At 46.6% G+C, this 15,411-nt stretch overlaps 1 protein-coding gene across 17 annotated transcripts in view; it reads right to left on the bottom strand.

Moving 5' to 3' along the window:
• MBNL2 (muscleblind like splicing regulator 2) overlaps positions 1–15,411 on the bottom strand; it is a 363,660-nt gene that overhangs the window by 61,471 nt on the left and 286,778 nt on the right. For all 17 annotated transcript variants that reach the window (XM_063953040.1, XM_063953037.1, XM_063953046.1 and 14 more), the window contains exon 3: positions 12,992–13,156. In XM_063953040.1, the coding sequence (XP_063809110.1) occupies positions 12,992–13,156 (165 nt within the window). The remainder of the gene's footprint in view (positions 1–12,991; positions 13,157–15,411) is intronic.

Below are 15,411 nucleotides of genomic sequence, written 5' to 3'. Positions count from 1 at the left end.
AGATGAGGACCGCAAGAAATCATCAAAGATAGACGGTTCAACTTGTTTCTGTTTATCTTGGAAAAGTTCCTTCAGTCTAAGTTTTCTCGCAAACTTGTGAGTCACGTGTCCAATTAAATTCCTCATGTTGATTTGTCGGCACAAAACTTAGTCCCTTATTCAAAACCACACTTTCTAAAGGTTTTAGTACTCTTTTGGACAGATTAAAAATTAGGACTTCTTCTTGGCTGTTACTTTGTGACCCCCTCTGGTTTTGACCCCCCTGCGGGTGGCAGTTCTGCCCGAGTGGCCTTGGTATTTCTGGCGGCCCTCCCTAAAGGGCCTCCAGCCATACTCGAGGGGGTCATCTGATTCTGAAATTACAAAGTCACTGTCACTATTAGACGTCTGCCCATCAGGTTGAGTGGTTTGACCTTTCTTGTGCCATGGTCTACGTCTCCAAGATGAATTATATTAACGACGTGAACCATTAGTACACACGGTTATCCCCATAGTCAGTGTCTACCGCATGTTTTTTTACCTTTCTTAAATTTAATCAGGTTCCGTCTATATTGCTCACACTGAACCTCAATCTTATTTAACCAATCCTGACTTGTCTCCTCCTCTAGAGTTCTCTTATGTTCCATCTCAAACGCTGTTATTTTCTGCTTAACCAGCTGCAGTTCTCGATTGGATTCCTCAAGAATAGCAATCATAAGATCAAAGGCACACTTGTTAAGGATGCAATCCATCTGTTCACAAACTCAGGGTTATTACGCCCGATCGTCGGAGCATTATGTACGTGAAACCAACAAGGGATTTTGTGTTCCCTATAATATTCAGAAAGGGACACGGCATGTAGGTAATAATCGATTTCACAACGTTTTAATTTCATGAACTGATGGTATAAATCCTCCGAATTAAGGATTGGATCCGTTATTTTAAGTGCACCAGGGACCAAAATACTCTCAGTTTGTACTGCAGAATAACTGAACACAGTCGCAGGGGCTGGCAATGGTAACATTTCTGCACCCCAGTGTATCCTGAGAAGTGGATTCCATTGCAGCACTAGTGATACAACAAACACTATTTCTGTTCCAAACAAGTGTAAATTTTTAACTCCACGGGATAACAATGAATACAAATGTTTGCAGCTGTGTTAATACAGATTAAACCAGCAGTACACACCAAGGGAAATGAAAGTCCAATAGATGGGCATAATAGGTGATACAGTCCGAGACTCAAAAATAAGAATTTACTCACCGGTAATTCTGTTTCTCGTAGTCCGTAGTGGATGCTGGGAACTCCGTAAGGACCATGGGGAATAGCGGGCTCCGAAGGAGGCTGGGCACTCTAGAAAGATCTTAGACTACCTGGTGTGCACTGGCTCCTCCCACTATGACCCTCCTCCAAGCCTCAGTTAGGTACTGTGCCCGGACGAGCGTACACAATAAGGAAGGATTTTGAATCCCGGGTAAGACTCATACCAGCCACACCAATCACACCGTACAACTCGTGATATGAAACACAGTTAACAGTATGAAACAATAGAGCCTCTCAACAGATGGCTCAACAATAACCCGATTTAGTTAACAATAACTATGTACAAGTAATGCAGATAAACCGCACTTGGGATGGGCGCCCAGCATCCACTACGGACTACGAGAAACAGAATTACCGGTGAGTAAATTCTTATTTTCTCTAACGTCCTAGTGGATGCTGGGAACTCCGTAAGGACCATGGGGATTATACCAAAGCTCCCAAACGGGCGGGAGAGTGCGGATGACTCTGCAGCACCGAATGAGAGAACTCCAGGTCCTCCTCAGCCAGGGTATCAAATTTGTAGAATTTTGCAAACGTGTTTGCCCCTGACCAAGTAGCTGCTCGGCAAAGTTGTAAAGCCGAGACCCCTCGGGCAGCCGCCCAAGATGAGCCCACCTTCCTTGTGGAATGGGCATTGACAGATTTTGGCTGTGGCAGGCCTGCCACAGTATGTGCAAGCTGAATTGTACTACAAATCCAACGAGCAATAGTCTGCTTAGAAGCAGGAGCACCCAGCTTGTTGGGTGCATACAGGATAAACAGCGAGTCAGATTTTCTGACTCCAGCCGTCCTGGAAACATATATTTTCAGGGGCCTGACAACGTCTAGCAACTTGGAGTCCTCCAAATCCTTAGTAGCCGCAGGCACCACAATAGGCTGGTTCAGGTGAAACGCTGACACCACCTTAGGGAGAAACTGGGGACGAGTCCTCAATTCTGCCCTATCCATATGGAAAATCAGATAAGGGCTTTTACATGATAAAGCCGCCAACTCTGACACTCGCCTGGCTGAAGCCAAGGCCAATAACATGACCACTTTCCACGTGAGATATTTCAGATCCACGGTTTTTAGTGGCTCAAACCAATGTGATTTTAAGAAACTCAACATCACGTTGAGATCCCAAGGTGCCACAGGAGGCACAAATGGGGGCTGAATATGCAGCACTCCTTTCACAAATGTCTGAACTTCAGGTACTGAAGCTAGTTCTTTTTGAAAGAAAATCGACAGAGCCGAGATCTGTACCTTAATGGAGCCCAGTTTTAGGCCCATATTCACTCCTGCTTGCAGGAAATGCAGAAATCGACCTAGTTGAAATTCCTCTGTTGGGGCCTTTTTGGCCTCGCACCATGCAACATATTTCCGCCATATGCGGTGATAATGCTTTGCCGTAACATCTTTCCTGGCTTTAATAAGCGTAGGAATGACTTCCTTCGGAATGCCCTTTTTCCTTCAGGATCCGGTGTTCAACCGCCATGCCGTCAAACGCAGCCGCGGTAAGTCTTGGAACAGACAGGGGCCCTGCTGCAGCAGGTCCTGTCTGAGCGGCAGAGACCACGGATCCTCTGAGATCATCTCTTGAAGTTCCGGGTACCACGCTCTTCTCGGCCAATCCGGAACCACGAGAATTGTGTTTACTCCTCGCTTTCTTATTATTCTCAATACCTTTGGTATGAGAGGTAGAGGAGGGAACACATAAACTGACCGGTACACCCACGGTGTCACTAGAGCGTCCACAGCTATCGCCTGAGGGTCTCTTGACCTGGCGCAATACTCTAGTTTTTTGTTTAGGCGGGACGCCATCATGTCCACCTGTGGACGACCCCATTGATTTACAATCATTTGGAAGACTTCTGGATGAAGTCCCCACTCTCCCGGGTGGAGGTCGTGCCTGCTGAGAAAGTCTGCTTCCCAGTTGTCCACTCCCGGGATGAACACTGCTGACAGTGCTAGTACATGATTCTCCGCCCATCGGAGAATTTTTGTGGCTTCTGCCATCGCCGTCCTGCTTCTTGTGCCGCCCTGTCGATTCACATGGGCGACTGCCGTGATGTTGTCTGACTGGATCAGCACCGGCTGGTGTAGGAGCAGGGATTTTGCTTGACTTAGGGCATTGTAAATGGCCCTTAGTTCCAGAATATTTATGTGAAGGGCAGTCTCCTGACTTGACCATAGTCCTTGGAAATTTCTTCCCTTTGTGACTGCCCCCCAGCCTCGTAGGCTGGCATCCGTGGTCACCAGGACCCAGTCCTGTATGCCGAATCTGCGGCCCTCCAGAAGATGAGCACTGTGCAGCCACCACAGAAGAGACACCCTGGTTCGTGGAGACGGGGTTATTAAACGATGCATCTGAAGATGCGATCCGGACCACTTGTCCAACAGGTCCCACTGAAAAATCCTGGCATGGAACCTGCCGAATGGAATTGCTTCGTAAGAAGCTACCATCTTTCCCAGGACCCGCGTGCAGTGATGCACTGATACCTGTTTTGGTTTTAGGAGGTCTCTGACTAGAGAAGACAACTCCCTGGCTTTCTCCTCCGGGAGAAACACTTTTTTCAGGGCCGTGTCCAGAATCATTCCCAGGAACATTAGACGTGTCGTGGGGACCAGCTGTGACTTTGGGATATTCAGAGTCCAGCCGTACTGGCTCAGCACTTCCTGAGATAGTGCTACTCCCACTAACAACTGTTCCTTGGATCGTGCCTTTATTAGGAGATCGTCCAAGTATGGGATAATTAAAACTCCCTTTTTTCGAAGGAGTATCATCATTTCCGCCATAACCTTGGTAAATACCCTTGGTGCCGTGGAGAGTCCAAACGGCAGCGTCTGGAATTGGTAATGGCAGTCCTGTACCACAAATCTGAGGTACTCCTGGTGAGAATTGTAAATGGGGACATGCAGGTAAGCATCCTTGATGTCCAGGGATACCATGTAATCCCCCTCGTCCAGGCTTGCAATAACCGTCCTGAGCGATTCCATCTTGAACTTGAATTTTTTTATGTATGTGTTCAAGGATTTCAAATTTAAAATGGGTCTCACCGAACCGTCCGGTTTCGGCACCACAAATAGTGTGGAATAGTAACCCCGGCCTTGTTGAAGTAGGGGTACCTTGATTATCACCTGCTGGGAATACAGCTTGTGAATCGCTGCTAGCACCGCCTCCCTGTCTGAGGGAGCAATCGGCAAGGCGGATTTTAGGAAACGGCGGGGTGGAGTCGCCTCGAATTCCAGCCTGTATCCCTGAGATACTATTTGAAGGATCCAGGGATCCACCTGTGAGCGGGCCCACTGATCGCTGAAATTCCTGAGGCGGGCCCCCACCGTACCTGGCTCCGCCTGTGAAGCCCCACCGTCATGCGGCGGACTTGGAAGAGGAAGCGGGGGAGGACTTTTGTTCCTGGGAACCTGCTGTTTGCTGCAGCTGTTTTCCCCTGCCTCTGCCTCTTGACAGAAAAGACCCTCCTTTTCCCCGCTTGTTTTTCTGGGACCGAAAGGACTGAACCTGATAAAATGGCGCCTTCTTAGGCTGTGAGGGGACATGGGGTAAAAATGCTGACTTCCCAGACGTTGCTGTGGAAACTAGGTCGGAGAGACCATCCCCAAATAATTCCTCCCCTTTATAAGGCAAGACTTCCATGTGCCTTTTGGAATCTGCATCTCCAGTCCACTGGCGAGTCCATAAGCATCTCCTAGCAGAGATAGATAATGCACTTATTTTAGATGCCAGCCGGCAGATTTTCCTCTGTGCATCTCTCATGTATAAGACTGAGTCTTTTATATGGTCAATTGTTAGCAGGATCGTGTCTCTGTCTAACGTGTCAATATTTTCTGACAGTTTATCTGACCACGCAGCGGCAGCACTGCACATCCATGCTGACGCAATAGCTGGTCTGAGTATAATGCCTGAGTGTGTATATACAGACTTCAGTATCGCCTCCTGCTTTCTATCAGCAGGTTCCTTAAGGGCGGCCGTATCCTGGGACGGTAGTGCCACCTTTTTAGACAAACGTGTGAGCGCTTTATCCACCCTCGGGGGTGTTTCCCAACGTAACCTATCCTCTGGCGGGAAAGGGAACGCCATTAGTAGCTTCTTAGGAATTACCAATTTCTTATCAGGGGAAGCCCACGCTTCTTCACACACTTCATTTAATTCATCTGACGGGGGAAAAACTACAGGTAGTTTTTTCTCCCCAAACATAATACCCTTTTTTGTGGTACCTGGATGTAAATCAGAAATATTTAACACCTCTTTCATTGCCTCAATCATGCAGTGAATGGCCTTAACGGGCATTAAATTTGACTCATCGTCGTCGACACTGGTGTCAGTATCCGTGTCGACATCTACTTGTGCCACCTGAGATAACGGGCGTTTCAGAGCCCCTGATGACTTTTGAGACACCTGGACAGGCACGAGCTGAAGACTCGGCTGTCCCACAGTCGGCATGTCGTCAATTTTTTTATGTAAGGAGTCTATACGTGCACTCATTTCCTGCCATAATACCATCCACTCAGGTGTCTGACCCCCAGGGGGTGACATCCCTGCTAAAGGCATCTGCTCCCCCTCCACATCATTATCCTCCTCAAACATGTCGACACAGCCGTACCGACACACTCCACACACACAGGGAATGCTCAAATAGAGGACAGGACCCACAAAAGCCCTTTGGGGGGACAGAGTAAGAGTATGCCAGCACACACCAGAGCGCTATATATATACAGGGACTAACTGAGTTATGTCCCTAATAGCTGCTTTTTATATAATATACTGTATACAGTGCCAATTTTAATGCCCCCCCCCCTCTCTTTTCCCTCTTACTGTACTGTAGAATTGCAGGGAAGAGCCAGGGAGCTTCCTTCCAGCCGAGCTGTGAGGGAAAAATGGCGCCAGTGTGCTGAGGAGATAGGCTCCGCCCCTTTTTCGCTGCCTATTCTCCCGCTTTTTATGGGATTCTGGCAGGGGTATTTACCTCATATATAGCCCCAGGGGCTATATATTGAGGTATTTTAGCCAGCCAAGGTGTTTTTATTGCTGCCTCAGGGCGCCCCCCCCAGCGCCCTGCACCCTCAGTGACCGGAGTGTGAAGTGTGTATGAGGAGCAATGGCGCACAGCTGCAGTGCTGTGCGCTACCTTGGTGAAGACAGGATGTCTTCATGCCGCCGATTTTCCGGACCATCTTCTTGCTTCTGGCTCTGTAAGGGGGACGGCGGCACGGCTCCGGGACCGAACATCAAGGCTGGGCCTGCGGTCGATCCCTCTGGAGCTAATGGTGTCCAGTAGCCTAAGAAGCCCAATCCGGCTGCAAGCAGGCGAGTTCGCTTCTTCTCCCCTTAGTCCCTCGCTGCAGTGAGCCTGTTGCCAGCAGGTCTCACTGAAAATAACAAATTCTAAGACTATAACTTTCTAAGAGCTCAGGAGAGCCCCTAGTGTGCATCCAACCTCGGCCGGGCACGAAATCTAACTGAGGCTTGGAGGAGGGTCATAGTGGGAGGAGCAAGTGCACACCAGGTAGTCTAAGATCTTTCTAGAGTGCCCAGCCTCCTTCGGAGCCCGCTATTCCCCATGGTCCTTACGGAGTTCCCAGCATCCACTAGGACGTTAGAGAAAGATAGGTGCCATACAACAGGTGTACATCAGTACACAATGAAATATATATCTAAAAGCAGTCGGCACTCGTCCAAAAATGAGTAAAATGCTCTAGGTGCACAATCAGAAGCACAGCATACCAGTCCAAGCAGAAGAAAGGCACTCTGGAGACTTACATTGCAAATAAGAATCTGTAATAGACCTGGTACAGAGTCTAATGTTTTCGGGGAAACAACCTCTTCCTCAGGACCACACCAGTACACAGCAACATACAAATGACCCTACCTATATACCCCCAGCGCTCACTCACCTACCACCCATCAGCTCGTTAGGAGCATATTCCCCAGTCAGTTGCAAGGCCCGTACTTCCGCTGCTGCGACTCCGGTAACCAAGGGAACGTCATGCTTGCGTTCCCCCTGGCCCTGCTGCCTCATTTGTCAGCGCAGGCCATGTTAACAACGGACGGCTCCCGGCAGCACACAGTGGTGACGCGCTCCCACGCAGCATACGGCGCCAGTACACCAAGGACGCAGTATTGGTCACCATGGGAGCGCATCATTGCACTCCACACAGCTCCACTTCCGCGTTCCACGGGTCCAGTTACAGCGTACTATCTCATGGGGCGTTCTCCCACAGTAGGTGACAGAAGAGTGAGCACACTAGTCAAACCACATGTAAATTCAGCGAGAGGATGGCAGCTCATAGATCAGCTATCCATTTATCATCCATAGGCCGTAAAATCAACCAACCTGTAGCAAAGCATTTCAAGGAGTCAGGCCATTCATTAGCTTCATTAAGACATTTTATTATTGATCATGTCCCCCTGTCGCTACACGGGGGGATAGAGCTAAACTGTTATTGATTAAAGAGTCTAAATGGATCATTAGACTTGGGACGATTTACCCCGGTGGACTCAATGAAAAAATGAATTGGAATATGCTGTAAATTTTGTGCAAACTATATAGGGATTGTTTGTTTAAATGTGATGTTGTTTCAGCTGCATTATTGTTTTTTCTTGTGTATTTGTTGCATTTTGTTTTTCTGTAGATGTTTTTAAAGTCTAGTGTGCTCACTCAGTTTTTATTGATTAGACCCTCACGAATTATGACTGAGGTCCTATAATTTTTAAGTAAGATAAATATAGCACCCTGGGGGATTCAAGACATAATAAAAATACAAACACCCAAAATGTAATCATCTTAAAAATACTAATATACTAGAACACGTATACAAACATATAATGCAAAGATAAAAACACAAAAAAAAACAAAAAAACAAAAAATATCCTAAATGGTCACTTCTGATGAAACATGGGCAATATAGAGGAAAACTTTGTTTAGAGTATAAGGATTACTAATCCATGTCAGATATTACAAAGAAAACCTGTACTGCGGAGAGATACATCCACTTAAATTACCGTATATACTCGAGTATAAGCCGACTTTTTCAGCACTTTTTTTTGTGCTGAAAAAGCCACCTCGGCTTATACTCGAGTCAGCTTTAGTGCCAGATATGCCCCACAGTGCCAGGTGTGCCAGATATACCCCACAGTGCTAGATACTTACCCTCCGTCGCTCCCGCGCTGTCTTCTGAAGGAGGGACACAGAGAGCGCAGCGCGCAGCTCTCCTGTGTCCCTCCTGCATCTCCAGCGGCAGCGGCGTCTGAGTGGTAAAGGAAGTGCACGAACCGGCACTTCCTTTAACACACGCCGCTGGAGATGCACGAGGGACACAGGAGAGCCGCGCGCTGCGCTCATCGTGTCCCTCCTTCAGAAGACAGCGCGGGAGCGACGGAGGGTAAGTATCTAGCACTGTGGGGCATATCTGGCACACCTGGCACTGTGGGGCATATCTGGCACTGTGGGGCACACCTGGCACTGTGGGGCACATCTGGCACTGTGGGGCATATCTGGCACACCTGGCACTGTGGGGCATATCTGGCACACCTGGCACTGTGGGGCACATCTGGCACTGTGGGGCACATCTGGCACTGTGGGGCACATCTGGCACTGTGGGACATATCTGGCACTGTGGGGCATATCTGGCACTGTGGGGCATATCTGGCACTGTGGGGCATATCTGGCACATCTGGCACTGTGGGGCATATCTGGCACTGTGGGGCATATCTGGCACTATGAGGTCTGTGTACGGGTAGAGCTGCATTTCCCACCCTAGGCTTATACTCGAGTCAATACGTTTTCTCAGGTTTTTGTGGTAAAATTAGGTGCCTCGGCTTATATTCGGGTGGACTTATACTCGAGTATATACGGTATATGTCATCTCAAAAATATGCTGTATGGATTGTTCTCGTTTAATCCACGTGGAGACACCGTGTCAAGTGTATAGATCCATCTAGCCTCCCGCTTCCTTAGGATATTTTTTGTGTTTTTATCTTTGCACATATATGTCTGTATGTGTTCTAGTATATTAGTATTTTTAAGATGATTACATTTTGGGTGTTTGAATTTTAATATGTGTCTTGAATCCCCCAGGGTGTTATCTTTATCCCTGTCTTATATTGATATTGGCCACTTTGTTCTCAGCATCTATGTAAGAATTGTCTCTCTTACTATAGTATCCTTCTACGGAATTGATACATTAGAACGGTTATTTTTGTGTTGTGCCAGCTCTGACACGTCCTGTTTATGGGCGTTGTACTGATTCCCTTGTTGCTATGACGCCACGGTGGAATGCACGGCATCTTTTGCTGTGCGTTCCACTGAGCGGTGAAGGCACCTTCCGGGTCTGCGCGCTGCGGAGCTCGGTGGTGGTTATTTAACTGTATGTGTTACTATGGGGATCGTGCGTCACTTCCGGAAGGGACGTGTGCGTTCCACAGCGCCACCACGGTCATGTCACTTCTGGTAGTGACTCTTCCGGGTATGAGTGGCGCAACGGCTGTTTTGTGATGTTCTATTTTTTATTAGAGATGCTAATGGTTCCTCCAATTGGCGGATCATTGATTGTGCGGTGTTCTTTGTATTTAGGTGCAATTGTTGGCTATAAATATTGTATTTGATAATACCATTAATTTTATGCCCCATACTGCAATATTTTTCAGACAGGGAATGCTGGGTAATGCCCTGGGGTATTTATAGATGTGTGGTTGGTGATGGTTCTTCAGTCTCTTCTGTGCTCCCTTGGTGATAGGATGTTCTGCTGTAAGTCTTGATGATGGTCCTATTTGGACCGAAACGTCACGTCGACTAAACCTTCTTTTGCACGATTGCACTTTATGGTCTGTAAGTAATAAATTGACTATTTTTTCTGCCTCAAGCATATGGCTTTTTATTTGGATTATTGGCCCTCATTCCGAGTTGTTCGCTCGTTATTTTTCATCGCATCGCAGCGATTTTTCGCAAACTGTGCATGCGCAATGTTCGCACTGCGGCTGCGCCAAGTAAATTTGCTAAGAAATTTGGTATTTTACTCACGGCATTACGAGGTTTTTTCTTCGTTCTGGTGATCGGAGTGTGATTGACAGGAAGTGGGTGTTTCTGGGCGGAAACTGGCCGTTTTATGGGAGTGTGTGAAAAAACGCTACCGTTTCTGGAAAAAACGCGGGAGTGGCTGGAGAAACGGGGGAGTGTCTGGGCGAACGCTGGGTGTGATTGTGACGTCAAACCAGGAACGAAACTGACTGAACTGATCGCAGTGGCAGAGTAAGTGTCGAGCTACTCAGAAACTGCTTAGAAATTTCTATTCGCAATTTTGAGAATCTTTCGTTCGCAATTCTGCTAAGCTAAGATTCACTCCCAGTAGGCGGCGGCTTAGCGTGTGCAATGCTGCTAAAAGCAGCTTGCGAGCGAACAACTCGGAATGAGGGCCATTGAGTGCCCAGTTTTCAAAGTATGTATCTGATCCTGACTGGGTTCTAATTACTGCACTTTTCCAGCACCGATTATTTACTTATGCAGGGAGAATTGCTACTTGAAATTCCACACATATCCAGAAATGTCGGGGAATCCTCCCGGGACAGTAGGTCGCCCTCCCAGAACCTACTTCTCATTTGTACCGTGGTCACGGGTGGAAGATATGGTATGCATCCTCAGGCCCTGCCTCAATGCCATCATGCAGTGGTGGGTGTTGCCTGATTATGTGTCATCATGCCCTACAATTGTACCTTAGAGAGATCCCCACAAAGCATATGTAAAATTCCAATCTCAAATTCCAATCTCAATGATTATTTCATTATAGAGTTAGGGGTACATTTACTAAGCAGTGATAAGAGTGGAGAAGTGAGCCAGTGGAGAAATTTCCCCATCAACCAATCAGCAGCTCTGTATCATTTTATAGTATGCAAATTATAGATGTTACTTCAGTGCTGATTGGTTGCCATGGGCAACTTCTCCACTGGCTCATTTTTCCCCTCTTATCAATGCTTAGTAAATGTACCCCTTAGTTTGCAATGCCTAGCACAATAAAAAAAATGCACGACTGCCTTGGAAGTACTGTATTTTTGTGGTAAAATTATACTTAGGTGCTACTTGTCAAATATCAGAAGAAGAAGAATGACGGCACACATTCAGGGGGATCCAATTGCCCGTAGCCACCAATTCATTCAGCGGGTATTACACTGCACGTTAATCTACAAAGTGGAAGTTTTCCTTGCAGCTTCAGAAGCTGCGAGGAAAAGTCCACAAGAAAAAACACTAACTGGGTGTTTAACACGTGGGAAAACCCATACGTCCCACTTTCTACTTGGAATGTATGGGTTATCGCGCATTAACCCTATGTTTACCGTGTGGGTTAAAGGCAGTTTTGTTTAATAGCTCTGGACGTGAAACACAGCTACTTGTATTCCCCCCATTGTTATTATATATGTGTGTTAAGTCATGCTTGTCTTTGTATGTATGATATTTTACAGTTTTCTCATGATATTCAAATATAAATCTTCATTAGGTTCTATGGTATAACTTGATTTTTCTGAAAAACACATCAACCCTCTCAAGAATCCAGTATGATCAGCACAAATCTTATAGGCCCTACACACTTAGGGGGTCATCCCGAGTTGATCGCTAGCTGCCATTGTTCGCAGCGCAGCGTTCAGGCTAAAAATCGGCACTTCTGCGCATGCGTATGGTGCGCACTGCGCACGCGCGACGTACTTTCACAAAAGCCGATGCAGTTTTACACAAGCTCGAGCGACGCTTTTCAGTCGCACTGCTGATCGTTGGGTGATTGACAGGAAGTGGGTGTTTCTGGGTGGTAACTGACCGTTTTCGGGGAGTGTGCTGAAAAACGCAGGCGTGCCAGATAAAAACGTAGGAGTGGCTGGGGAAACGGGGGAGTGGCTGGCCGAACGTAGGGCGTGTTTGTGACGTCAAAACAGGAACTAAACAGACTGAAGTGATCGCTAGCTAGGAGTAAGTCTCGAGCTACTCTGAAACTGCACAATCTTTTTTTGTAGCAATGCTGCGATCCTTTCGTTCGCACTTCTGCTAAGCTAAGATACACTCCCAGAGGGCGGCGGCCTAGCGTTTGCACTGCTGCTAAAAGCAGCTAGCAAGCGAACAACTCGGAATGAGGGCCTTAGATCTAACTGAACGACATGAATGTTCTCGTTCATTAATGAATTGTTCATATCGTTCAGTGTGTAGGCACCAACGATGAACGATGTGCGGCCCCCGAGCTCGTTCATCTCTGGTAAAGGCTCGTTTATACATGCATGCCAATATTGACAATCTCGTCCATATTAGCATGCAGGGCTATGGGGCCGGGTGACGGGGGGAGTGAAGAAACTTCACTCCCCCCCTCCGCCGCCGGGTCATCCATATCGGCCGCCGGGCACCTCGGCGGCACATCGCGCTGTGTGTAGGGCCCATTACAGTATGCATATATGTGCTACATATTTTTCCCCAAAACGCTTTTACTACTAAAATTAATAGCTTTAGTAACCTGCTTCTACTGTGTTATAATGAATAATGGCATTCTGTAATAATTCTGACAATTGTCTACTCTTGTATCTCATCCTGCCTGGAAGGTGGTCCCCTGCCCTGTGTCCATCCCTCTTCAAATCAGTAAGCTGGTAGACAATCACTGTGGTTACTCCCTAATGAAAAGAAAGCCAGGCAGTTCTTGGTGTATGTGTACAGTGTGTACTCACCATGTGCTGCAGCTGTGTTCCTGGGAACATGAACTGCATTTGTTGAGCAAGCATGGCTGCAGCTGTTTTCTGCTGAATGAGATTGTTCCTGCCATTTATTTCTAGCTGCGTTTTTAGGTGCGTTGGTGGATGCAGATATTTGCAGTTCTCTCTTGAGCAGCGTCCCTGAAAAAAAGTAGAACCGTCAAATATTTTCACTGCTTTCAAGACAGATACATAGTAAATAATGGGACAGAAACCATCAGGCTCAGCAAGATACTAATTTTCCAATTATGTAAGAATGCAACATAAGTAAATAAGGTTAACAACAGCTAAATTAATCAATATGTAATGAAATTGTTTGGCTTCAAGGTATTGTGAACTACAAGTCCCAGCAGAACCTGCCAGCTATCAGGTGGTAGACCATGCTGGGGCTTGTAGTTTCTCAACAGCTGGAGAGCCACTGGTAGCCCAGGAATGCCGTATGGCATATGTACTGTTCCAACATTTGTTTTTATTCTGTTTGTAGTAGATCTTACATTAGTAGATCTTGCATACCCTGCCAGCAGCAACCTACACACAGTGCGCCCCAGATGGCTTCCTTGGATGGTTCTACCGTGGGCAGGGTGTGCTTCATTTGGATCTTTCCATGCAGGGTATAGCATACTACTATACCCGTGTCAGTTTTCCCATACATGCATTTGGCTCTTGTATGGCTCATCTCCCACTGTGTAACCTTCGCAGTGCGCCCAACATGGCTGCCTCATCTGGTGCACTTGTGGATGGGATAAAAAATACATGAAAATGATGGTTTTGTTGGAACCCTACTCTGAACTTTAGGACTCTGCAATCTCCATATTTTGTGTTATCTCTTCTAGGGGTGGACTATTCTACCCTGGGTAATCCTATGCAGTGCGCCCAAGATGGCTGCCGCACCTAGTACCTTGTGAGGGCAGAATACACAACCCTTGGAAGATATTACCCAAAATGCCTACACCAATCCTGCATTATGCTTTCTGTGTGCTCAAGGTTTTCTTTTATGTCTGTGTTGCTTATCTATTGCTGTATTACTTAAATCTTCTGTATTATGTGCAATGTTTTCTGTCTGTAAAGCGCCTTGAGTCCTGTTGGAGAAAGAGCGCCATATAAATAAAATTATTATTATTATTATTATATTATTATTATCTTAGATTAAAAATAGCCTGTAGTAGGATTTTCCAGCATTGATCAGTCAAGTGTTTAGTACCAATGGAAATGTAAACAAATATTCCAAAACCTTTTCACAAATTAGTAAAAATACAAATATTCCAATATTCCTACCCCACAATCATAGCAAGGTCACAGTAATACATTACATCAAATGCACACAATCTATTCAATAAATAATGAATATACCACTGTAAGAAATGAGTGGACCTTTTGTCCAAGGTCGCCAACAATACTGGGGAAGGGCTGGGGTGTTTCATATGAAGTGCTGCAGTTCATGACTGTGAGGCTGCGACAACACCCATCTCATCTCCATGGGTGTTGTCAATTAATTTGGAGATATAAACAACCCTTCTCAGTACAGTACACATACAGCCACACTTCCTATATCAGTTATGTATGTGCTAAACAAACACTACAGAACATGTAATACCATCCCATTCCAGTCACAATAGTCAGGATTGATAAGGACTGAATGGTGGACCTTAAAGATAACCCTGGACAGAATCATTTTACCGGAGATCAAAAAAATAAGATTTTGCTTACCGGTAAATCTATTTCTCGTAGTCCGTAGAGGATGCTGGGACTCCGTAAGGACCATGGGGAATAGACTGGCTCCGCAGGAGATAGGGCACTTTAAGAAAGCTTTGGATTCTGGGTGTGCACTGGCTCCTCCCTCTATGCCCCTCCTCCAGACCTCAGTTAGGGAAACTGTGCCCAGAAGAGATGGACAGTACAAGGAAGGATTTTTGTAAATCTAAGGGCAAGATCCATACCAGCCACACCAATCACACCGTAAAACTTGTGATAACTACCCAGTTAACAGTATGAACAAGTTTCACAGCCTCGGTTCAACCGATAAACTAGAACATAACCCTTATGTAAGCAATAACTATATACAAGTCTTGCAGAAGAAGTCCGCACTTGGGACGGGCGCCCAGCATCCTCTACGGACTACGAGAAATACATTTACCGGTAAGTAAAATCTTATTTTCTCTAACGTCCTTGAGGATGCTGGGACTCCGTAAGGACCATGGGGATTATACCAAAGCTCCCAAACGGGCGGGAGAGTGCGGATGACTCTGCAGCACCGAATTGAGCAAACAGGAGGTCCTCCTCAGTCAGGGTATCAAACTTACAGAACTTTGCAAAGGTATTTGACCCCGACCAAGTAGCAGCTCGGCACAGCTGTAGTAACGAGACCCCTCGGGCAGCCGCCCAAGAAGAGCCCACCT

Source organism: Pseudophryne corroboree, chromosome 2 (genome assembly GCF_028390025.1).
Source record: "Pseudophryne corroboree isolate aPseCor3 chromosome 2, aPseCor3.hap2, whole genome shotgun sequence".
NCBI classification, from domain to species: domain Eukaryota; kingdom Metazoa; phylum Chordata; class Amphibia; order Anura; family Myobatrachidae; genus Pseudophryne; species Pseudophryne corroboree.
This window is presented reverse-complemented; position numbering and strand designations above follow the sequence as displayed.